The sequence below is a fragment of the Glandiceps talaboti genome, chromosome 2, assembly GCF_964340395.1.
Source record: "Glandiceps talaboti chromosome 2, keGlaTala1.1, whole genome shotgun sequence".
Classification (NCBI taxonomy): domain Eukaryota; kingdom Metazoa; phylum Hemichordata; class Enteropneusta; family Spengelidae; genus Glandiceps; species Glandiceps talaboti.
In genome coordinates, this window is record NC_135550.1 from 29,624,847 (window position 1) to 29,652,389 (window position 27,543).

Sequence of the window (27,543 nt, forward strand, 5' to 3'; positions counted from 1 at the left end):
TCTGGTCAAATGGAGTCCTAGATTAAGACATGTAAACTCAGATAAAAAATGAAATCATGTTTCCAAAAACTATTCCATCTACCCTGATTAGCTGCTAAGTATTATACCTTGAAATGTCCTGAATGTTAGAGATGGATTCTTGTGAACATGTTTCATTTATATCCAGTGGTTGTCTAAATGTGTACATACAGTTCACACAATCCAGCAGGAATTTCACCACAACTTTGACCTCATGATCTTTGTCAACAAAGCACATGATGTGTTTTCCTCAGATTAAATTTGTCAAATCAGAATATTATCACTTGATATCAAATCTGAGTATAAAGGAAAGGACATATGCAGGTTTTTGTATTTTGGAGGTAAGAGATAATGAACTATTTGATTTGGGACAATTGTTATATCATTGAATTTTTTTGTCTTTTGCTTTTATTTTGATGATTTACTGATTGAATGTACAGCTTTGAAGTTACTGAAATATGCATAATAAACTTTGAACATTTACTGTGAAAATTGTCATGATCAAAATGAGTATGAGTGATATTCATTATTGTGTATAGAAATGAAAGTACATATGCAGACCAATAACTATTACAAGCTAGGAACCATTTGTATATTAAATTTATAATCCTGTCTTTGTGTGAGTAAGTCACAAAATTTATGTGAAAGTTGGCCGCCCACCATTCTGTATAGAACAGTATAGTAGTTTGTCTGGGTTCTGTCCACCAAGTGTACCATTCATTTCAAAGGAAAAGTAGTTCCATGCACACGATTTTACTTTTACTCAGTACCTGCTATAGCTATCACTGGTAACCACTGAATTCTGTGAAAATGAAAGCCAGTTTCCAACTTCTTTTACAAGAACACCAGTATGACCTCTAATAAGTGAGTCTTACAGAGTAATTTTGATCATTTCAGTAATACCATGTGTAAAGAAATGCACGGTAACTGAAACTTTCTACCATGTATATACACAATTAGCCTCAGTCAGGACACACATTGTCACCTGGCTGTCATTGATATCTTTCGACCCAGAGTTGACTCTTAGACTAATGGTGTATACATTTGTATTTCCTTAACTGGTGTCGCCCTTTGAAGCCCCAGGGTCTGCAACAATTCACAATTTGGAAAGAATTGCGCTTTATGTGACAATTGATACAAATGTGACACATGCATTATTTTGTCATAAAAGTGATATTACATGTAAAACCCTGAAATCCAGAATTGTAGATAACTTATAATCGTTCATAAATAATGAAAATAGCAATTTAACATTTTTCAAACTCATATTGCCACAAACTGTTATTGACTTCTGTTTGACACATGAAAAGATTTGCAGTTTTGAGATGAAATTACATGTAAAAACAAAGGAACTTGTGCCCTATCTAATCAGTTATCAATTGGATTTCTAAGGAAACATAGTTCAAAGTGAAATACTTTATTTAAAAAAACATGGTGCATAATCCCATCACATGTAGAAAGTAAGCTTATATCAATGAAAACTTTTTTTTTTTAAACAATGTTTTTAGAATTGAGGCAAAGCCACAATGTTGGTCTTCATCAACTTGTTGGTGTGGTTTCTGTGGTTCACAGCAGGATGACCATCCCAATCATTGAAATTTACATAAGGTGGTTATATATCACGTCTCAAATGTGTTTCAGGTTCAGTCTTGCAAGTGAGTGTATGTAGAATATCAATATTTCTGTTATTTTTTATGTCACAAATTCCTCATTTCTATTTATAGTGTTGTAGTAACTTTGTTGCAGTAACTGTGAGAAGCTCTTCCAGTGAACATGGTATTTAAAATTCTCTCAGGCACCTCTTTTGCATCCATTGCTAAACTATTAAACCCCAGTAAACGTGTGGCCATTCGTTTTACTAGACACAATAGAGACAACTTCTCTCCTTCTATTGTCTATGCTTTTAGGATGTCAGTTCTCAATTGATTTGTTTACCCGTACAATGTGATCATATTGATCTGTTTTTGATTGTTAATTACATTACATTGGTCACATATCGAGGACTCTGTACTGCATGGCAATTAATTCACAACGTAGTCAAGTAAACAAATCCACACCAGTTCACTTATTCGTTTATTTCTTTCCATGCACATTAAGGCGTCAATTTCTTTCCGTGAAATACCATTAGAAATTCGTCTTCTAGAAGACACAGTTACAGTCACCATGGCGGTCTTTCCACTCATAATGCATGTAGTTGATGATTCTATCCGTTGGTAGACATGTCATATGCGCGCCGTCTCCACATCTTCGCTGTTACATCGCATCACATCCAAAAGTCTCTCTTATGGTGTCTTGGCCTTTACCATATACACAGTTGTGGCCACCTCCCACTTCTTTTGTCTACAGATAGTAAAAGGAACACATTTATTGGAATGGTTATATTGAAGAATTGTGGCACTGTTTGCACAAATTATAATACACAAAGTCAACGTTAAGTTTCAATTATATTAAAGTACACCAAAGGATCCTAGGAAGGGTAAAAGAATTTGACACGGACACCATGTACAAAAGAATACTTGTATGTAATAAAACGTAATCGTTGTTGACTGTTATTTTAGTAGCTACAGAATTGTGCTTATTTTTGCCGTTGCAGACAATTGTTGAAATGTAATTACGGTGTATTAAAACAAAAATTGATTAAAAAGGAGATATATGACATGAAAATGAAGCTAAAATGGTGTTCCGGCAACATGCCTTTCAAAAATAAGGTTGGTATTGATATGTATGTACATTGTATATAAGCTTATATGCTTAAATTCATTTGTGGGGTGGGGTGGGGTGGGGATCATGACACCTTTAGTGCCAGTTTCTTACATTACATAAACTTTGTACGGTAAATGAAATGTAAGTGTAGTTGACTGCGCATTTAAGTTTACTGTTACACTAAACTTTTACTTATCGTTTGAGTTGGGGGCATTTTTGACAGAAACGTACTCATTCCGACTAAAACAGAAAGAATAAACTTGACATGCAACTGGCCGCAATTGAACTCTTGTATAAGCTGAAATGTTAGATCACTAGAAGTCGGTCGATGGCGAAAAAATAAAAAAATGCGTGTACTTCGATTAGAAGAAGCATGGATCTAGTATTGATATTTTTTTATTTTATTTATTAAGCCGTGTACTCAAGAAGTGACATTGGCAAGAAAATATACCAAATGAAACACTGATGTAGAGAATGATTATCAAATTTAAGTATTGATAGATCATGGAAGAAGGTACTACTAGTACTACTACTGCACTTCAACTTCAAGGAATGTCGTCCGATCGTTCGAACATTCCCACTATGATCTTTGCGAATTTTACAAGCGCATAAAAAAATAGTGTTCACTGTTACAAAGCAAAGGTGCATACATTTGAAAATTACCAAAGTATTGTAAAGCTTCCCGCTACGTGATAGCACAACGATATGTGCATATGCAGGTGAATGAACCAGCAACAGCACATGACCTCACCATAGTGTATTCTTCGATTTCTCCCACGTTCATTTGTCAATAAGTCGCTACTTTTGCCAAATAAGGGGATAAGTGGGCGCGGTTTCATGGTATGTGCATTACCTCACTGTAATACATAATTAATTAGGTGACCCAAGACCATCCCATAATAGTTGCCATTCATTGGCCGTACGTAAAGTGCAGTGAATCTAATGCAAGCTTCGAGGGACGCGTTAGTTCATAAAGTAGTCCGCAGTCCAGACGGTCTTCAAATTTATTGAATAACGAATTTGACAGCACATGAGACAAACTACTGATCTCTTTCAAGTTGACTCTTGCCGAGCCTTTTGGATTTATTTGTCCGATTTTACGGTTACAAATATTATACTATTTTGGAGGCGCGGATTAATCGTGAACTCGCAGCAGGCAGATAGCGGTGAACAGGTTTGCATCCCTGAGTGGATTCCCGCATAAAAATCATCAAAAACACGAATATTGGCCGAAAATTCCTGTTAATTATAGTGTCTTGGAATATCATAGAGTTGCACGGACGGCGGGAGCCTGTCTCCAAGATTTTGTTTCAGAGGTGAGTAGCCCGTTTTTCGAAAGAAAACGATGGGTAGGGTTGCAAACATGAGAGCAATCGGTCGTTTTGGTGCGGGACAGACACTAGTAATACAAGGCAGTGGTTGACTATGAGCAGACGAGGCCAACCCATTTCTGTTGATAGAATGTAATAGCCTTCAAGGAGAGTGGGGCCTCACAGAATTGACCTCCGTTTTATACCAAAAGTGAGAATTGGGCGATCGTCACTTGTCGAACGGAAAACTATAACACTAGATAAAGCTCGAGCTACTATTTGCCGAAAAATATTAATTTCAGCTGTTAGGGTTTCACTAAGGCGGACGATGCGATGTATGCAATCGGAATGATGATGAACATGCGACGTGTATTAGCATAAAGTCAGACTTTGTTGGTTGTGTTGGTGCATACGTGATTATTTTAAAGAAGAAATATTTAAAATATGTATTCCTATGTATTCAGTAATGTTTATGATACGGACATTACTGTTTTCATCAGAAATCTTGACAGAGAACGTCAGCAGGAGGGCATTACATATTGTCTATAGGGGACACTTTTCTTCATATTTTCAATGGGCGGTGGTCGTGTCTCTGAGGTCAATGAAATTGAAAACCGGTCGTAAACTTATTACTCTATCGCACTGTCCAACGATTTTAAAGTACGTGGAAGATCGTGGTGTATGTTGCCATGATGTAGTCTAAATTCTAGTCTTCGTTTCAATTTCGTGTTGAGGAGATTTAGGGGATAAGGTGGGGTCATTGTGGAACTGGGGGTCAACCTTTTGTCCCATATATATAGGTCTTTCAATAAGTATGTATACTGTCAAAAGTAGTGTCTCGAATACTATCTGTCCCAGTAAGATAAACGCAGAACCTTGTTCGTGGCTTATCTTAGCGAGTGAAAAAAACTGTAATTCCTACATCAGAATGGCATACATGTATTACCCAATTTGTGTGACAGTTATTGCAATTTCAGAAAAATGACATCATTGACAGTCGAATCTTATATATGTTTAGCTATATCATTATAACATGTACAATAGTTTTAACAAAATAGTTCAGAAAAGCTCAGAAACAAAGAAGCAGTCTGTACCAACAAAGGAGATATACTTAATTATCAGAAATGTTACATGTAATGATAATGCCAAGGTCTTACAGATGTGTCATTATTAGGGATGTACATTTGCATATTATCCCTGTGACAAATTTTCACTTTCTAATTCATTATAATTGTTAACTAGTCTAAAGACCAACCTTTCTCAAAAGTTGCTGCCAGACTTGGGAAAAGAAATAACAACCATACAATAAGTAGTGCCTAGTTTATTGAGAGAAGAGAGCATTTTAAAACTGATATACTGTATGGATTATGTTTCTGTTCAAAGTAAATTTAGAAATTGTGTAGGTCTGCTGGTGCTTCCAATATTAGTATTTCATCCTGGTACTACCTTACCAAACAAAGCAACCAAAATGGCCAAGAGTCAAACAGCTAAATGTTAGACTAGACTTTGAATGTTTTGTTTTTTTAAAAACAGGTTATGAATGGGTGTTAGATCACTAAAAATTCCTTCTTCTTGAAAATGTGGCAGTCACATCAACACAGGAATTCACTTGAAAATGTACTGATCTAGATTTACAACAGTTCATGTTCATACACAAGTCTGATGATTAACTAACTGTTCCAAAACATAGTGTTGGCATAAGTAATCAAACAGTCACATACCATGTTTATCAGTATTTAGGTCAAAATGTTTCTAGTTCAATAACGTACATTCTTTACAATATGTGAAATAAAGCATTGAAGCATGTCTGTGTTACATGAATTATGCCTATAACCCTGCACCATTTTCAACACTGGAACACAACTTCAGACAGATATTACGTTTTTCATAGAACAGGACATTTTGATAGTTGTTGCACAATATAATATTCATTAATTAAATGTACTATGAGCAGAAGTTAATTTTTCAAAACTGACATTTCTCCAGCACAGTTTCAACTTTCACATTATGAGCTACTACCTAATCTGAACACCTGTGTCATCATAATAAGTTGTATCTCCAGGGCCAGGCTAAGTACTACACATTCCAAATGTGTGTGTATGTAATGCATAAAAATGTATGTCTGAATCATGAAAATTATTGTCTGTATCAGAACATAACTTCGATATGTACAACTTATATGTATCACTCAGGTAGTCTACAGTGAGTTACTTTGAAATATTGATGACTAATGGAGATTGTGATCAGACATTTTATGCTACTAACCTGGTAATTGATACAACACAAATATAGGATAGAATGGAAAAACTTCTTTTCCAATTAATTACCAGGTAACAGTGTCATGGTAAAAAAGCTGATTGCTCTATTTATTCACTGTAATATGCTCGTGATTCTGTGCAAGTCAGTGGGAAAACTAGGCCATATATTGAGATACATGTATGTCTTAGAATGGAAACCCCACAAAAAAAACCATACTTTGCAATTTATGTGTATGACAGACTGATTGATTCCTTTCATTCCCCAAAGTCATATCAAACTTTCTGTCTTGACAGAAATGTTAGACAGTAATTTTGAAATCTACTGAAAGCATGATATATCAATATTGTTTACTATGATTTCAGGGTATTTACAATCAAATTCTGATATGGAAAAAAACGTTCAAGTCTGAACCCTATAGTGTATGTTACAAGATTTACCTTGAAAAAAGCAAGTTTAGAATTTCAATAAAATTATCAAGTTGTGTATTCTCTTAGAGAATGTTGTACAATGACAGAAAATTTGACTATTGAGATTGAAACAATGTTACGGATATGGTATCTGCAAAAGACATGTTATCAAGTGGCTCATGCTGGCTACCTGTGAAATTTACAATGCTTAAAATAGTCACATTCAAGGTTACATTGTGCACTAAAGAACATGTCATTGGCCCTGCCACATTAGATTGACAGCATAGCATTGAAAACCCCATTCATTATTCCAAACATTTAGAACAAGAATACTTTGTTGTATCAACAAAACCAAAGCAGGATAACAAGGAATTAGTTACGCTAACTTTCCTCTTTACATGTATTTAAAAGAAACCTTCAGAGAGAGAAAAACTGAGCAGACTTTACATGCTCATACACCAATAGGAAGATTGTCATTATAACTGTCATCAAATCACAATGATAATAGCTGAGCCAAAAGTGGTCTGCTGCATCACACATAATATGTCTACAATTTCTTTTGCTCTTCTGGTATCAATTATTGGTTGAACAGTAACATATCAGAACAGAGCAGTGAAGCAAATATGAAATGAAATCAGCACTTCATAGATATATCTATTAGATTGTCCACAGCTGACAGTACTATTTAATGTCCCTGCAAATGCATCAGACCATACAATCCCTTGTCTATTTTCTCAGCTGTAGTTAAGAATCAAATACTGTATATGGAGGTCATGCCATGATGTAATCATGAAGCTGCCAAAGTATTGCACTATTAAAGTGTTTACCAGGTAGTTAACCTCTTACACCACAACAGTGAATGTTGATCTCCACAGATAAATTCTGAAATGTCATGTGCTGCTTATGTTGCATCGGACTGTTTGATTTTTAAAAATGGCAAAAAAGATACTCAAGAACTCTTTAAAAAAAAACAAGTTTCCAGATAGTTGAGCAAAGATTTATAGTTAAATGAAAGGCTTCAGTTTCGAATAGGTTTAAAATTTGGGCCTAGCAGAATTACTATAGAAAAAATTGGTACAGAACAAGAAAATATTCGGATTCCCATAAAAATTTTACCAATCCACTGATATAAAGAGAACGCTAATGCAAAACCGTGGCCTTTAAAGTTTTAGCAACATTTTGTGTATGGAGAATGAAGCTCTAGGTGATGTTTATACTGCATAATATTTGGAGTTTGTTTCTACCTTTGTGCAAATTGGCTAGAGGAATCCATATTTAAACAAAATTAATCCAGTATTCATATACAAATTAGGGGAATAATTTAAAACATGTCTATGTTGTTAGGAAACCATTCCAAATGTCATTTTCTTTTTATACCACTGTATACTCTCTCACTATCATATGATCAACAGTTTCCATGACCTGTATGAATTCAAATCACCCTTTCTGTTGTCTGCAATTGTTTTCAGTTGTCGTGCCTATTGTTATGGGTTTCAGAACAAATCATTGAATTAGGAATTCATAGGAAGTTATAACTTAGTCATACTAGAGTGAAATGCCTTTCGGTCTCACATCATGTGCTATTCTGAGTATCAACGAGGTGAAAGTTTATGATATACCATCTCAGGTTACAAGTCACAAATGGAAAATTCTTGTTAGAAATGTCATGAATACATGTAGCAACATATTGCAATTACAAATGTAATATACCATTGTACTATATTCATTATTTTGTTGTTTAGACTGATTCAAAGCATGAGTAACATTTCTCAAATTCTTGAAATGTGAGTAACTAGAAATATTAGTATTGATAAACAAACATATGGTCATAGTTGGATGTGCATTATGAATTTGATCTTGCACATAATGAGGTATTTGATAGCTCATAAAATACACCTCCATGATTATTACATGCTACCCTGTCATAAAACTGGAAATAGCTGTTGTGTGACATCTGATAATGTACATGACATGGACAAAGATACCAGTGAAAATTTACCATTATTCCTCAAACCAGCTTTGCATACAATTTGTGAAATAAAAATCCAAATAATAACATCCTAACAAATATATTTCCAAATGGTAAATTTTAGAAGATAAAAAAATATGGCAAGGTTGACATAGGGCTAATGATAGATAAGTAACACAGTTTCAGTTGTACATATTTTTAGAGAGAAAAAGAAAGCACTTAATTTATGAATATGTACAGTCAAAACAGGATACTGCTTGAGTTTGATGCTATTGCTATAGGGCAAATGACTCAGAGTTTAACATGTTCGTTTGCATTACAAAAATTGCATCAGTGTCTATTGTCATACCAGACAGTCACAGTGGGGTTAGTGTTGCATTGAACTGTATATCTGATTCTTGGTAGTAAAAGTTCCATGCAAACATACAAGGTGAGCTGTATGACCTCTTTTTGCAAATTTAAGCTTGTGTAAAAGAGGATTTAGTCTGACTCCTAATGGGTGAAATATTTGTCTACACTGCAGCATAGTCTTATAGTTGTCCCCATTCTCAAGGCAAAGTTGACGAATTCTTCTCCACAAAGAATAAACATTTATACTTATGGTACTTGTTTACTTTCCTTTCTATGGGCTGTCACCTTGCACATGGCCAACGCAATATATTTAAAGCTGTCATACAAGTATTATTGTTAATACTTACAATTTTACAACCAACCTTGGTGTGATGAACCTGTCTCCATTCTCTAACTACCTAACCTTCAATTTCCAGAATTCATGCACAACAGCTAACAAACAATTGCTCCACAATTATAAAATGACTTTGTACCAGTATATAGTTTACATATTTTTGAATTATAAGAAACTAAATCAAATGGAGTTCTTCAAGTTCAGTTATAGATTTATAATGTACTAGTCTGTGCAACAATAACTAGATATTTAGATCAAGACTTATTCCATGGCATACTGACTGCCATTTTTGTGTGGGTACATTCAGCGACATTACATAATGGGTAAAATACTAAATGATGCACTGTAATACTAATAAACTGATAAGTATAGAATAAAATATGAAACTCGTAATGTTCAACTTTTCCCCTCTTGATGTTCTAATTCTAGTTTGCTTGTTTGTGAGAATTGTACTTGTAGTATGCACGGTGTTTGATCAGATAAGTTATCATGGGGAAAACACCTGACTACCATCATGCAGTATGCAAATCATGGTGTCATGTCAGAGATATGGTCTGTAAATAGAACATGAATAGGCATCGAGTGGGTTCCATCATTCATTGCCATTCAGCCTAGTTTGAAACAAATGCATCAGTATGAAACATGGCATCTGTTTGCAATGACCTATTTTGGAAAACGAATATGTACCTGCTCTGTTTCACTTTTCAACAAAGTCTGCACAGCTCAGTGGTTTTGTGTGGTTATGGTTTATGGACATGGTACAGCTGTCAGTACGGTCATATTAGTAGCAAGTAGGATATATATACATGTAATGCCTGATGTGTGGAAAATTGTAATTCCAGAAATTTTTAAATTTCAGATATTGCTGCAATAATATACATAATGAAAGATATACTGGTGAGCTATTGATAACAATTACCTAAATTTAATTGGATGATAAATTTCCTATTTCTGCAAGACAACATGTATGATATACTGCATATTTAATATTAGATATTATAGTGACAGATAAATAGTTTTTGTAACACTTGCCACTGAAGTAACTGACATTGATATCAAATATGCGTTTCCTAAGAATCTTCTGATGATTATCAACAAGTTAATGTAGACATTGTCTTTGTAAATAATCTTGTAGATATGTCACTGTGCCATAGGTCAAGATATCATTTACACTACTTGCTTACCAAATAAGTCATGTCTTGTGTACTTTTGATACGGTTCATTTTTCATGTACACATATCTGTGCTATCATATTGAAAATTCTGTATTTACCAATGGATTCTTTACAAGCAATGGAGATGTTTATTATCAACTTTCAATGCATCCTATTCATCACAGTTATTTTCCGTGGGTGGAATAAATTTTGAATGATTCAGAGCATCAAATTTACATAAGTCATTTCTCTGAGTTTGGTGATAATGATATAGCTAATGATATTTATAAAGTGTAAGCATCCAAGTCTTATCATTTTAAAACTTGTAATCTTAATATACCATACTATTTTTGACACAACACTAAGGTCATACGGGTCAAGCATTCCATTGATGTCTGGTCACACAAATGTCATGCAAATGTAAACCCAAAAGCCAGACAAATGAACCCTGGAAACAGCAATTATGTAATTGTATACAACAGTAGTATGCAGACCAGACGTTGTTTTTGCAAATTGACAGGATAAAGTAACATTTTGTTTTAAAGCCTAGAAACAAAGAAGAATACCTTGAAAGGAATGACATAATCCCAGCTATGTAAAGTAGCCATGATTGTCCATGTGAAGAAAATGCATTGCTTGACATAAAGAGGACATTTTACATGTCTTAGAATGAGCATTAATTCAGTGTTGGTAGCTGATGGCTGTCATGCAAGACTACCTTTTACTTGTTGGGGATAGTGCTGTGAATGGAACACTTCACTTTTAAAGGTCTGACTGGTGCAATAAATCAAAGATTTTATGTCCCTGTATGATACAGTGACCTGCAGGAATAAATTGAGAGGTATTGTGGTGACATGTATGCATCTGTGCTGGTACAAATAATCGTCAATCATTCTTTAGAAGATCATTGTGCTGTGTCTGGCAATGTTAACTATAATTTACAATTAGGTCAACGACATCATATGGACATCAGATATCATCTACAAAGTTCACTGATACAGCTTATGCAATACATACTACTACTAGCAGTCTAGCTTGAGAGGGATCATCTCTTGGAGGACCTCTACTGGATTGCTTTGCACACTTTGCAATATCTAGTTCTCCAAATGTGTGCAGTAGTTGCATTTGCTAATAACACAAGTCCTATCAATTGATTTTAATGGGACTATGAAGAGAACATGTAATAAAATTAGTGATGATAGTATAGTACTGGTCAGTTTAAATGGTAATCCTGTGTGTGTGTGTGTGTGATGTAAATAGTTTATGTTGATACCCATACCACCCATGTGGTTTTAATCCAGCACTTCCTAGTGTTACATCATGAGGAATTCACTTTCCTGTCAGCTGGGTCATTTAGGGACAGGGTTATGTGTGTATATCTGCTACTGGAAGTTGTTGAGGATTCACTCAGGAAGTTTTCATGTCACCAAAGACTTATCGGTGCAGATGAGGATATTTTATTTCCCAGGGCAGTACAGTGAAGGACACATTACACCAAACCCCAGGGATAACACTAAGTTTAGAAATACAGATCATAAATATAAAGTATTTCTTCTGAAGCATTTATCACCAAGTTGGAGTTAGCAGTTATCTTAGATTATAATGGCCTGGAGTGAGTACTTTCATGTTTCTTTGAATACTTTGGGAAATGTAAAGCCCTGTCTGCATATGATATAGTCTCTTTCTTTGAGACATTAGGGATACTAAGCACCATACTATGTCACTATAAACAACTTGTATGTGCGGTGAAGCAAACTTAATGCAGAAATGAGAGAAAAAGCTTGTTAATCTCCAGGCTGGGAAACAAGATAACTTTACACTAGACCACAGTAGGGTAAACTTTAGACCACAAACATAAACTCCTGTACCAAATGCTTCCAGTAAGAAATTGGATGCAAGATGATATCTCTAATGAGTGTAGATACCAGCCACAGAGGTCATGTAGGGCCACAACCATGTTGATGACTTCAGCACCAGCAATATCCACTGCTCAGACAGAAACTAAGTTATATCGGCATAATTGAAAGGAAGTTGTGACTTTACAACTTACAATAAACCTTTATCAACTCAGTGATATGATTTTCAAATACGAAAGTAGTGGGAAAATGTGGAAATGTGACAGATCCTCATATGATAGAAACAGTAGCATTTTGAGACCACTCTTGGTGGAAAGGGTAGCTAATGTCAAAGTTTGGTCTTCATGTACTTTTTAGCTCCGCTGTCAGCGAAAGCTGAAAGCGTAGCTTTAGGTATAGGTTGTATAGAGTATAGAGAGTAGAGTGAATCATAGGTGTCCGTCAAACTTTTATATTTTCATTATTTTCTCCGGAAGTGACTGTCAGTATTCTTAGATATTTGGTGTGCATGTTCCCTGGGGGGAGGCTATTCAGATTTGTTCATGCCAAGTTGATCTGTGCCATTTTCAATTTTTTATGATTTTTTTTCATAAAATGTCATTTTCATCATCTCCGTGAAAACTTATTGTCAGATTGCTTTGATATCTGGTGTGTTGATGCGCAGGGGGTAGCTTACTCAGGTTTGTTAATTTCAAGTCAGCACATCTTCATTTTTATTTTTTATGATTTTTTTTTTGTAATTTGAAAAAAAAAATGAATATGTTAATGAGGATAATGACCGACGCCATATTGGAAATCATTCGACGAGACTTTAAGTAAACTGCCACTTTTCAAAAGACACTATTGACGTCAAACAAGCAATGTAATATGTGCTATAGTCATAATTCTACGCATTGGGCGCCCAAATGCATGAAGTGACAAGCGTTTATTCGAAACAGGGTTGTAAACTTCAAATCCAAATTCTGCACCCTTCTACATAATCAGCCAGTCCGCAACGTCCTTATTTGCATACTCTATCCTGATTCGACCAGAAGCTGAAGCTGACCTCATGTGACCGGGCGATTTTCCACAGCAAGCAATTGCTTGTAAAATCTCACTTCAGACCCACTATAAAAATGTGATGTTTTCAGATAACATGTAACTTGTGATTAATTCTTTATTGTCGTGCAATTTGGAGTGACAGTGAACCAGAATTAAGACAACTTGCGTAAGGAAGGCATGCGGTTGAAGTTATGCAAGAGCAGTCTAACTGCGGACTGTGAATCAACCAAATTTTGTTTATTGGCCGACAGTTCACATGTAAAGTTAAACGACATGAACGTGTCTTGCCATTTCCAAAATGCAAATATTTGGCAAGTAAAAATAATTAAAATAATCACAACTTTAATTTGGCTTCAGACTTTGCATTATGTTTTGCGTATCTTTCCCCGTTTTACATGTAAATCCGAAAAGGTTCTCTCGTCATGTCATCAGTGATCATACCGCGAGGGCCGAGGGGCTGCTTTGAGTACGAGCGAAGTGAGGCATGTTGAGGTATTTTGTTGAGAATTATAAATATTGCGAAATGTCAAGTACAAGGTTTAAATACAATGGAATGATGAAAAAAAATGGCCGAGTCTGCTGACAGGTGCCGCGCCGGTCACAAGAAACATTGTAAATTCCATCTTTCTTAGTTTCCGTACGGCGACAACCCCAGGTACCCGGATGCACGAGGGACTAACCCGGAAGCAAGTCGTTGTCAGCCATACGTTACAGTGGTAACATCGTCCGAGAAATCGCTGCGTTCAGAGTGTCATTATTCACAGAATTGTTGTTTTCGAGTGAAAACGCGTCTTGAATTGTATAAATCTAACAAATGAAGACATGTCAAGTTATATTTTTAAAGTTGTATCGCTAGTTTGAGACGATTTTCTCACGTACTATCGAGGCTTACTTGGACTTGGACCTTACTCCAGTTCATCGGGAAGTTTAGCCAGTCCGATAATTCTTTCTGGTTTAGTTTACAACACTTTTGATCACGCAGATTTTGTTGTTGTGATGAAAAGAAATTAAAAAAAAGACCACTTCAACCATTTCGTTGTGTTTTCTTTATGAAAGGTAATAGAACATGAACGAGTGTTACCACTGTAACGTATGGCTGCCAGAATGACTCTCTTTCTGGTACTTGGCGGGGATTGTCGCCGTCCGGAAACTAAGATGGCGATTAATACATTTCTTCCCTATATATATCTACTCAACTTGTACAAGTTGAATGTTGTTGACTTGGTAAATTTGTTAGAAAATTGAAATTCAAATTGCCTCAAAATTATTTTAGATCCCTAGTTTATTTCATTCATCATTAAAATTTCCCAGGGTTAAATCTGTAAGACAATGGAATTATTTATAGCCAACCTCAAAATCATCTTTTTTTTTCTTTTTCTTGTGTGCATTTCCCAGTCATTTTTTTTCTGAGATTTTGTGCAATTTTTCATAACAGTAGATTTTTGTTATAAAATGGTGACTATGGTATAAAAGTACAATACATTACCAACTTCTGTGTAAAATGTGTTTTACAGTGAGACATCATATGAACCACTAACCACTTTATTGCATCGCTAAAACAAAACTGCATAGTGAAGAACTGAACCACTTCTACGTGTCACCAAAATAAAAAATAAAATTAAAAAAAAAAACAGCGGAGCTATTCTGACCGATAGGTCGCTTGTTGATAGATCTGTAGCTCTAATTCAAGGTATTGGAAGGTAAACAAAGAAAACTATTTGCATCAAAAACAGTGGAAAAGTAAGGAATATTTGCAATTATAATTGTCCAGGTATTTATTTTGTTGACTTTTGGTAGCAATGACAGTTTGTAGCTCTGTCAGATTTTATTTGACATTCCTAATTTTGAACAAGAATATTGTAGACACAGGTGTTAATGCAATAAAACAGAGACCTCTGGTGATGTTTTCCCTGTTAAACTATAAGGGGGAAGAATATCAATGCTTTCTTTATTTGTAGAAAAGTCAAATAGTCCTGTGTAGGTAGACGCTGACATGGGGCAGGCTGTAGCACAAGGAGCCATTGTTGTCTGTATCATTGTTATACCTATGCAATATAGAAATAGGCAACACATAAAAGGAATGTGTGAAATGAAAGAGACCATTTAATGCCTACAGTGTATGGTATATGTAGTGTGTAGGTGGTTTGCATATTAAATAGATTTGTCTCTGAAAGTGGTCACATCCATGGATGACTGGGTAATTTGTCATTGCTGGGTAAACACTCCTGTTCTTCTCTGTCAATGCAGTGACTGACTAGTTTTTCATTGGAGTACACACTGCTGTTTCTCTCTGTCAGTGGCTGTCAACTCATGTGTTGATGTAGACTCTAAACTTAGAGAACTCCTCAGCTGTTCAGCAATGTAATGTGCAGTATGGTCTTTAAGCAATAAATTATTTATTCTTATGGCATTGCATTGCCACTGCAGGAAGTTGATGAATATCAAAAGCTGAATAATGTTTCATTCATGTCTTATTTTAAATGAATGCTCTCTGTTGCATCATATTTCAGATCCATAATCCTTCAAGATCCTAGAATACGCATGTAGCATGTCCAGTACATCTATGATACTAGTATATACATTGCTGATGTAATTATTTTAGTGGTGATCAACTTTTTCGAACATTGTACTATTTTGATATTTTCCTCAACACCATTAAATGAAAGTGATCTTGCATGTAAATTGTAATAACAATAATGCATTGGAAATTTGAGAAAGCAAGGAATATTTGTGTTGAAAGACTGGTTGTAATATAATCATCATTTTGTGGGATATTTTGTTCCATTTGAAAGGAAAGTGCAGTGAAAGATATTTTTGATCTTTGTTATAAGTGTTTTCCCAAAGGTGATATGATTGGTGTATGCACAGATGTATTTATCTAAAATAAATAGAATACCCAGGACATGCATTGGTAGGTAAGGATGATAAAAGCCTGAATTATCCCAAGACAGGCTGGAGTGAGATTTCTATGAAAAATAAATCAGCTAGAATTGGAAAGCTTATCTGGCTGTTTGACATAATGATGCGTAATAGTGAGATTGATTTCAGTAATCAAGTCAGGTTAACATGACATCATTCTTCATATTGTGCTCTTCTTACAGATAGACGATTTCTAGTCTAACTCACTATGATGATGGACGGAGGAACTGATTATAATGTAGGCTATCGGTGGGATCCTACAGGGGAGGAAAACTATGATGAGGGAGGTGCAAAGCTGTTTGAGCGATCAAGAATCAAAGCTCTTGCAGGTGAGACAGTGATTGCTGTGAATATGCATAGGTTTGGATGAGTAAAATCATGATACCAGAGTGAAGCAGGTCAAATTTTAAAGGATGAAAATCAAAATGGCAGATCATCATGTGATAAAAAAAATGCAAATTCAAAAGAAGTCCTGACTGCATAATGGTAAAAATCATGTAATGTTCATGTAATGAAAAATTACAAAAAGATGCATGGTGTATTCAACTGCAAATTTGAGGAAAGATAGGTTTCCTGTATTAGTTGCCAAAACAGGAAATTTGCCGAAGAAATCCTGTCATCTCCATTGTTGAATAAAGGTAGGTGAACTCCTTTTTTGGAGACAGATGCACAGAGTGTGGTGATTATCACAACAAAGGATATTGACAAGATAATTGACATGTTCTCGACAATGAAGGTAGGTACATAGGGAATTGCATTATCAGGATCATGGAACCACATAGGATTGTGATAAGAGTTGCAGCAATCTCTGATGTGAAGGGAATTGTGTATGCTATTACTAGAATAAAACAAATGATTAAAGAAATGAAATATGGCTGTAATAGTCCAGATGTCTCTGTTTCTGTTTTGACAGCCAAAATGTTCCTCCCATCATCAATTAAAGTGGCCCCAACTGTAACAAGACACTGTAGACTCCTTGAAATTTGGTTAAAGTTGTCAAAACAGTAAATTGTTAAAACACAGTACAATGTTAGAACATAAAAAGTAATGTCTATTCCAAGGACTACTATGATTTTGTGAACTTGTGATCATCCTGGGCTGATATCAGGTCAAGGAGGGCTGAAATCATTTAACAAAAATTTGTCACAACCATCCATTCACAAACTGAAATTCAATGTTCTGCACATTTACAGAATGGCAAAAGCATGTCCGGACTAAATCCAATCCTAGTTCAAGTTGTGGGGAATATTACTGGACATGCTGCCAACATAAAAAAATGTTTGTTTTTCTTTTTGAACTTAACTAACTTAGCCCAGAGTGAAACCAGTTGGAATTGAATGAAAGTAGAGGTCACTAACACAGCTATTGATTACCTTATTTTCAATAGGAACACAATAGAAAAATAACAATGTTGTAATAATGCACTAATTTACAAGGGTTCTTAAAGTGGGCAGAGCAGACACAAGAGAAGTATAGGAACTTTGGACAGTGGCTAGATATAACTAGCACATTTTGGCAGGGTGCCCCAAGTGGGGGCTGTTAAGGTCATACATGATATACTGCAAGTGATATACCAGCTGATTCCAAGTATGGCAGGTCAGATTGGCAAATTTGAAATCAGGCCACTATTAAACATGATACTTTCTATAAACATTGATCTTCAACAGTGAAGTAGAGCCACATACTTTTCAGCTTTGTATAGACTTCTTGTATATGATGTCACCTGTATGATATTGTGAGTGACAGGAACACATGAAAGTATAATCTTTTATCAGTAGCACCAACAATTCAACTTTGGTAAATCATAAATGCTACCCAATATGATGTTACTTGGGGTATATACAGATGTGAAATCAATTATTGATGCTAGGTTTTCAATATAAAGTTGTTTATGAGAAGAAATAGAGCCTGCAGGTCACTGTGAAAGTACTTGTTTTATTTTACTCTATCCCTAGTCATTACTCACTGTTCAGATATGTTTGGCTATAATTCGCCAACAAACAATGTAGTGACAAAACAGTAATAATCTCTCAACATTCCAGAGTATGCCGATAGGACACTCTCATCGTCAATATAAACACAAGATTCCTTTTCATGTACATGTAGCTTAATTAAAATGTCCTCAATAGAAATATACAATTTTGTTTTTGCACTTTTATAAACTGCAACTCTACTATTTATGTAGAACTTATAGATATTGAACTACAAGAATTGTAGAGTATTGTCACATGTTATTATTTGCCTATCAAGTATCATTTAGCCAAGGTCACTACAGCCTGCAGTTAGGAGGTATTCAGTTTCACCCAGGTCACAATTTTCAACTGTAATTCTGCCTGTGGAAGACAGTGTCCCTGCAATATAAATAGTTATGATTCTTGGGTTTGGTCATGTTATTATGAAGGAAATGGGTGTGGACAAGTTCAAATTACATCCTACTTACACTGACAGGATATTCTATATCTAGACCTGTGTGTTACAGTGGTTTAGTAGGATGTTTCATACTGAGCAAGTCCGCAGAAAAAGGTTGCAGTATCTCAGTGTTTGCTTCAGCATTATTATTACAGAACGGACCAAAATGTGCTACAATGTTATTGTGCAGCCACATATTCATTAAATTTGTCATGCAAATGAATGTAATTAGCAAAAAGGGAAATAACTGTTATGTAACTCAGAGGCATAGCACATGAATTTCTGACTAATAGATGAATGAATGGATAAGTAGTTGAATAAACAGCAGACCACACCAAAAAAACATTTGATTCAAGTAGATATGATTACTTGTTTAGATGTGTGTTTTCTCACTGAAAGTCATTTAGATTCTCCTCTATTAGTTCTATTTTTACAGCATATTTCTCATTAAGGTATGTAAAAAAAGTACCTATACATATTGAACAGCGATGTGCAATATTTATACAACAAACTATTTTTAAGAGAAATTGGAATATTCATTATGGCATAATGGAATCCAGAACAGCTGAGTCTGAACAATTTTCAGAGTCAACTAACCAAGAAGAGACATGTGCCAAGTCCTCAGCTGTGCCAGATATTGTTTCCATGGCAATTGACACTCCAAGTATTTTAAGATTTAGTAGTCATGGAGGAATGGTTAGCAACCTGAGGCACTCCAAGGTTCTCACTCATTCACTCAGTCACTGAAAAATTGAGACTGTCGGCCAACAAATTGAATCATAATATAATATGAGGAGTTGGTCAACCATATCAAACTAAAAACAGATATCAGACTCTACAGTTTAAAGTTTCATTCTGAGTTGGCTATTATTTTCAGGAAGATGGCAATGTTAATCAACAGGACAGGAAATTGAAAGCAGGAGAATTAGTGACAATTTATGTATAGTGGTGATGTGGTTTGGAAGGTGATATGCAAATCCCTCTAGTTAGACAGTTTTCCCTGTAATTCTGTAATTAAACCTTATGGGGCCAACATAAGGTGGTAGACACTAAGAACTATTATAGAATTCCCCTGAGGCAAAAATAAACAAGATGCAAGCCAGAATCTATAGCTGAACCTGTCATTTTTCTAGCAGATGATACCCCAAGAGCATGTTCCATCATGTCTCCTAAATTAATGTGATCAATTTTATAAAGAAGGAAATAGGTCACCAAAAATCATCATAACTACATGCATGTACTGTTATTTATACACAATAAAAATACATTTGCTGCTAGGTGTTGGAGAGCTACCTAGTTCTTGAATTTAATACTACATGTAAGCACTACACAGTATACAATTGTATAAAATGGAATCTGTAGGTATTTTGAAAAATGAAGCAAGAAGATAATGTGAAAGGGTACATTAAAATGATGTAGTTCTGCAGACTTTGATGTTATTGTCACTCAGTTACTAGTAAGCTACAAAGATTTTAATGCACATGATTTAGTGAACAGTTTATTGTCGGTTTTAGTTCAATTGGCGATTTTGTGTTTTTACATCTGGATTAGAAGAAGACATGCAATGAATTTTAAAATACACTGAATTAAGAGAATTACGTGTCACCACTGTTGTATAATGTCAGTTATTTATTTTATCATGCATAGTTCTAAGTGATACCTTGCTTCTGGATTGTGTAAAGAATGCTATTACGTAAAAGTAGTCATACTCTTTACAGGTTGCCGTATATGTATGAGGCTATAAGGATCATCATTTTGGTGAATTTGCTCTGCTTTTAATTGAACATGTGTTTATTCAACTTTTCATAGGAATGTCAGTTATAACTTGCGTATAAGTGTGAAATGAGGCAAAGATACACACCATTTTTGTACTGAAATACTACTGAGCTATTATTAGTATTAAATTTTTTAATAAATGTTTGTTGGTTTCTGTACTAGGTGTATACATATGCAGTAAATACATACTTGTACACATGCATTATGTAAATTTGTCATGTTTGTACATAGACATTATGTAAATTTGTCATGTTTGTACATAGGCATTATGTAAATTTGTCATGTTTGTACATAGGCATTATGTAAATTTGTCATGTTTGTACATAGACATGTAAATTTGTCATGTTTGTACATAGGCATTATGTAAATTTGTCATGTTTTGACATAGGCATTATGTAAATTTGTCATGTTTGTACACAGGCATGTAAATTTGTCATGTTTGTACATAGACATTATGTAAATTTGTCATGTTTGTACATAGGCATTATATAAATTTGTCATGTTTGTACATAGACATTATGTAAATTTGTCATATTTGTACACATGCATTATGTAAATTTGTCATGAAAATACATACAATAGTAGGTCTGTTTCCTCCCAAACCTTATAATGTGGTTCAGTAAATAAGTCACATTGACTGTATACTTATTGGTTTGGGGTCAGTTAGGCCAAAAGTTCCAAATAATTTGTGTTGATATTCACTAATTGCCATGGTGACTGGAAGAAAATAGCTTGCTTATATGTAATAGACTTATGACAGTCTGAAAATGTAACTATAGTGAAATGGTCAAGTTTGGCAACTAATTTCATTAGTATAATTACTGTAGCTTGTATTACCACCCTGGGCATTTTAGTCACAAAACTGTATTTTAATGTCCATGTATATGATTGAAAAATTAAAGTTTAATGGCTTTCTCTAGACATTCACAGTAATTAGAAGATGGAGGTAGTGATATGAGAATTGAATTATAAGAACTGAATCAGACACTGGATGTTTGAATTGAATGCAAGTTGATGAAGACATAATTGTACTCCATTCTAGTCAGTGTATATGTCCATCTCTGTAGTCAGGAAGTGCATTGAGGATGGACCTAGAATGTATAAACTACCACAGTACATCATACTGAATGAAGTAGAAAAGTATGAATGTATGAAAAGTAAGCAGTGTATCAGACTTTTCACAGAATATCTAAAATATACAGTATACTAGGTAATCTAAAACTTGTTAATGGCACAATTTTTAAACCCTATATATGGATGAATTATTGTAGTCATTTTAAGGATGAAATATATCTCAATATATCATTTGATATAGAAATTAAAAAATATGGTCCTTTGTACTTTAAGTAATCTTTCGTAATGAATCTTGGTACTTTAAGTTACTGATAATATGGAATGGATTTCTAAATTTCAGGAAAATGAACAGTAAATCTCCAAATGTAAAATATGCTGCAGGCTATATTAACTTTAAGTGATTAATTTCATATTCTAAGTGTGACTTGTTATGTAATATTGATGTCCTAATATATTCAGTTATTATAGAAAATTTACTGGGCAACTTGCTATAAATTGTCATTACAAATAAACATTTTTTTTGGTGATAGCTTAAATATTTTGTTGTGGATTCAAGTTCCTTGTAGCCCTAGGAAGCCGCAAGAAATGTGTGTGCTTTGTCAAATTTGTAATATTATTTATTAAGCACTTTTCACCTCAGAAAATAACAGCATTGACTATTTACAAAAAAAAAGGTTAGAAATATTATATGGTTATAACTTGTAAGGCTGTGGTGTCAGCTTTTAAAAGTCATAATGAAGACACTTAATAGTGAAGTGACAGTGTAGTGTAGTATCAACATTAATAATTCATGAATATGCCTAAGTTATGATGAGATAAGTTTTCATCTACTTTATATTATATAATAGTAATAAACAGCTGTCGCATAGAAATTCTGTAATTAGCCCTTTTATGTGTATTCTAATGCCTTAAGCTACTATTTAGTAAGATGATTTGTGAGAAATATTCCCCTAAATTTCAGAATATGAATTCCAGTGTAAGTTATTCGTATTTTAACATAATTGTTATTATGAATTTGTCTGCAGAGACAGACAGCAAGCCCAGAAAATGCAATTACAGTAAAACAGCTGGTAAATAATTCATTAAAATGTTTAACTTGGATGGCATAAAAAGAACAGTAATTATATTACAACTGTGGTTTGAACAGACATAGTACTGTTTGCATTCCTCAATTACCTACCCTTACTTGTAAAAATTCAAATTATAATGGTAGATGATATTTTATTTGAAATAGAGATAAGATACCAGATAGCTCTGTCTGTCTACTGTAACCATTATTCTTTTACTCGGCATATTTGACTATATGTGGATGAACATACTAATAAGCACAAGGTGATTGTGTTTAAAATTCGTAGCATGATAATCTTGTGAGGGTATCATTTAGATGCTAGGTTTAGACAGTCAGGGTGATGACAATGCAGGTAAATGTCACTGTATAACCCCAAATTCAACATGCTGTAACCACTTCGACACTTCAGTGATATGAGTTCATAAGTTCAAAATAAAATTACAGGCATATGTTTTCATGCTGGAGAAAATAGAGTTACTTGAAATAAGAGAGAAAACAATCTTGATATTAAAATTCCAAGTATGTGTGCTGTAGATGTGCTTGATTTCACTTGTTGTTTACCCCAAAGAGAAAACTGTACACATGAGAGGATTTCACAGTTTAGATAAGTGTAAATGATACGTAATTGTAATGAACAGTTTAATATACCCTTCCAGAATGTTAGGTCATTGCATTGTGATATAGGAAAAATGTGTATATTTACTCCTATTTTCCATGTACACAGTGCTTTGCAAACAACAATTCTGATACCTGTACATGTCATTAACCGTTTAAGCTTTATTTTTCTCCGCTTTGTATGGTTATGTTTTACAATATCAAGTAACATTATATGTCAAACTATAGCTTAGAAAATATCTGAAAAAAGAAAAATGGTTTTGCTGTTCCTGGTATGTTTCCATTGAAAGGAAAGCTGATACACAGCATTTTTCTGGACACACCCATATTGAGAAGAAGCAGACGTGCACAATGGAGCGCCCTCACACATCATATGTAACTGGGACATTTATGCTAATATATAGCATTTTACTATGCCAAGCACGTTTTATCTTTCAGACAGTCACAGAGGTTATTCGATTTATCTATGTTGAGAGTTCACAGTAAGGCTGACTAGTTTAGGACCAACCCTATCTACCATGTCAATGTCTGCATGTACTTGCTCCATAAATCTTCCAATTAAATTATCATCAAGGGGAAAGCAAAATGTTTAACTTGTAAGTTGAAACCCAGTGAAACAATTACAGCTAATAGCATTTATTTTTAACATCCTAATCAGCTATTTTCAAGTGATCAGTCTCCAACCCATTCCCACCCATCCATGAAGGGTGTTTTGATACCTGTACACTGACACAGAATTTAAATATGAATTGTTTTACATCCTTGATTCACAGCATTGTGATGATATGTTAATTAGAAGGAAGGTAATAGAACAGTTATAAGAGGACTCTCAAGGTTATTTTATATTAACATAATCTATCATGCAGTGTAATATATTATCAATGAAGTAAATGATATTGCTTTTACTAAGTGCTAGGTGATTACATTTACATGATGTTAGAACACATTGAATATACAAAATATATCATGCTTTTGTTGTGATGGAATAAATAACAAAGTAACTGATCAGAAGGTTACAGTAATGACCTTGTAAAGGACAAATAATGCTTTCATAAACAATATTTGAACTGTAGCATCAGATGTAGGGTAAATGCTGACATAAAGAAGGCAGCTTAGAGATAAACTGATGATAAACATACTTAGTGATATCTTAGGAAGGGTGTGGTATTGTTGGTGATGTGTTTGTGTATGTATGTCTCTATGTTACATGGATACCAATTGTAGCATTGATAGTTCCTCTACTTCCCAGAGGCCCAAAAGTAGATATTAATTTGAATATTAGTAAGGTATGCATGCAAATTTAGCATGAAACATTAATCAGGGAATCAAACCTGTTTTATTAATGAACTGTCAACAGCTGTAATTGCTCTAATGGATGTACCTGTAATTTTCATGGCAAGTTGAAAAGTGTTTACAGATATTGATAATTAAAATGCACGGGATGATGTGTATGAGAAGAGAGGTTAAAGGTCATGACCATAGGATTAATAATAGCACTGCCATATATGGTGTAGTTTGAACATCTAACTAGATGAATACAAATGTGGGGTTATTATCGACTTTATTAGACGACTCAAGTTTACAGATATTCTGGGAATGAAAGTATGGTCTTGATGTTTCAAAAATGTCTGATAGCTTGCTTTATATCACATGTGCATAGGGTAATATTATGGGTTGAAATTGAAGTTTTAGACAAACTCGCATTGTATGGTATGGTACATTATAATTTGGAGTCTTATAGCAATGCGATTTCTGTTTCCACTTAGCTTCACACTGTCTTTAGTCATATTCGTTGCTTCATTTTATCAGTCAAAATAAAGAATTTTTAGTTGTGTATCAAAAACTTGTTTCAATATATGAGCTGCACAGTCCAACAAAAATTGTACAGATTGTAAAACTAAGCTGTTGATTCCGTGTTATCACATTCATTTCATGATTGCAACATTTTACTGTGGAAGTTATCTTCTGTTGTTGTATCATACCTTCATGAACCTATCACAGTGAATGACATAAAATGTTGTAGTGCTCATGTGTGTTACACCTGCTGTAAAATATCTAGAAATGAAAAATATGAAAGTGTGGTAGCACGACTGTTTTCAAACAAGCAAGTTAGTTACCTGTGACTTTGCAAGGTCAAAAATTGTGCATTCAAACACATAACATGTACATTGTAGTTAACTTCCCTTGAGTTTATGAAGATAGTAATGTTATTTTGTTACCTCTAGTTGACATCGTGATGGATCTATTTCTGATAACCTTTTCATCTTGACCACTTTAATTGGTTTCCCAAGTCAAATCTTGTGTATTTTCTGTGAAAACAAGATTAATTAAGCCAAGCATTAAGATGCAAGATATGTATTGCAACATGATTTATCAAAGATATAACGAGTCCCAAGGTACCCCAGCTGTTAGAAAGTTGGGTTAGAATGTATAATCAGATTCCAACAGCTGTGTTGTATGTACTGTCCCTTGTTTAATAACATTAGTATTAATTATTTATAAATTTTATATCCAAATTTTGATCTGACAAGTCTTATGTTGGGTGATAATGAATACTCTTCCATAGTCAGTTTAAAATAATGAAAACCAAGAAATCAACCTATTTCAAATTGTGTGTATTTGGCTGGTTAGTTTTCAAGGTTTCAGCATATTCACAACAGAATATTGGGGGGGGGGGGGGGGGGGTTCTAATCATATATGGATATTGCATTGGCAATTTCTGAGTATTGAGTTATTGATCCAAAAGTAAAGATTTTGGATAGAGAGCCCTCTAGTGGTGGAGCCACTGTAGTCATTTAGTATATCCCTCATATGCTGTAAACCATGTCCTGAAGTTGACACTGCTCAAGGTTTTAGTGTTACAAGTAAAAGGAAATAACAAAGCAGCAAGAGCAATATTATAGGTGTGGTGTTACTCGTGGGTACTTGTGCTGGCATGTTTCTGTTCAAAGTAAATATCATGGGGTCAAAATGTTGAAACGGGAACCAGTCAAACTTCCTAGAGATGAAAAAATGCAAGATGAAGGATTTAATATAGTGGTCTTGAATGTGCCTATGAAGTGTAAAACTTCCAAATTCAAACTCTTTAATTCTTTAATTATACCTATAAACATTGTCTTTCTACTTTAATAACCCTAGAACCCACAACTGACCACACAGTGATAGTTTTAGTACATTTTAAAGTATTATTCTCCTGAGAGTTGTATCAACTTTGACTTCTAAACTACCCAAGTTACTAACTGACAGTTAGGAAGTGCCAAATCTGTTTTATGAATATTTCACATGTGGGTACATAGTATATTTGAGATATTGATACAGCCATGCTGTAGGGTAATTATATGGGTGACCCCAAGCTTTGAGGTCAATTAAATATTAGCCACCATTTCAAAGAGCATGCACAACGTGCACAAGACCGCTCCTGATATGGACTATTCCATTACATGAAACGGGATCAGCTCAGTATTGTTGCGTAAAGCAAGCAGTGCAATATTACTTTGCACTGTGTTTGTCCCATTGATAACTCAGTCCACAGGCCTTTTGGTAGAAATTTGAAACATGTCTTACACTACTAGCAGTTTTCGATAACAAAGGGTACAGGTAGCAGTTGCATAGATGAATGCAGTGAGGTGACACCTTCCCCTACTGTGGTTATACTTGTCTGTGTTACACCTGTGACTATGAATACTAAATTGTGATGAAAGATTCATGAGTTTGGGGTCAGCAGATGTCAAGCTCAGAAATAGAAATTCGGAATACACTTTTTGCCCACATGGATGATGAGATGTGAACTGTGTAACTGTAGACATACAATTGTAATGGGTGCCAGAAGTTTGGTCAGTTTCGTTTAGACTAGAAGTGGAAGCAACAAGTTGGCTATTAACAGTAGCTGTTAAACGTGTATACAGACTTGGTAATTGATCTGTTAAATATATATCCACCTGGTTGACTACAGCATCAAGATTTCAAACAAAATGACTTCGTCAGTATCATCTACTGTACAGAATAGGTATATGGAAACCCTGATTCGAAAAGCACAAGGTAAGACAAGAAACAGAGAGGTGGTGCAGTTTGATAAAAATCTACAGAGAAGTGTTTCCACCATATTGACTATATGTCAATGGTCACAAGGCTAAATGTCCACTTCAGTGCTAAAGTCATCTAAATGTTTGACTAACTCACCTCAGTTTAGAGTTGTCGTTCATTGATGTGTACATCAAAATCAGAAGCATTTGTTGTAGCAGTTTTGTACTAATCAGAAGCATTTGTTGTAGCAGTTTTGT

At 34.5% G+C, this 27,543-nt stretch overlaps 1 protein-coding gene across 1 annotated transcript in view; it reads left to right on the plus strand.

Moving 5' to 3' along the window:
* The first annotated feature begins 3,663 nt into the window (after window positions 1–3,663).
* The window catches only part of LOC144451423 (spectrin beta chain, non-erythrocytic 1-like), a 52,746-nt gene continuing 28,866 nt past the window's right edge, over window positions 3,664–27,543 (plus strand). Inside the window, exons 1-2 of the mRNA XM_078142261.1 lie at window positions 3,664–4,037; window positions 16,503–16,649. Coding sequence (XP_077998387.1) covers window positions 16,529–16,649 — 121 coding nt within the window. The 5' untranslated portion in view covers window positions 3,664–4,037; window positions 16,503–16,528. The remainder of the gene's footprint in view (window positions 4,038–16,502; window positions 16,650–27,543) is intronic.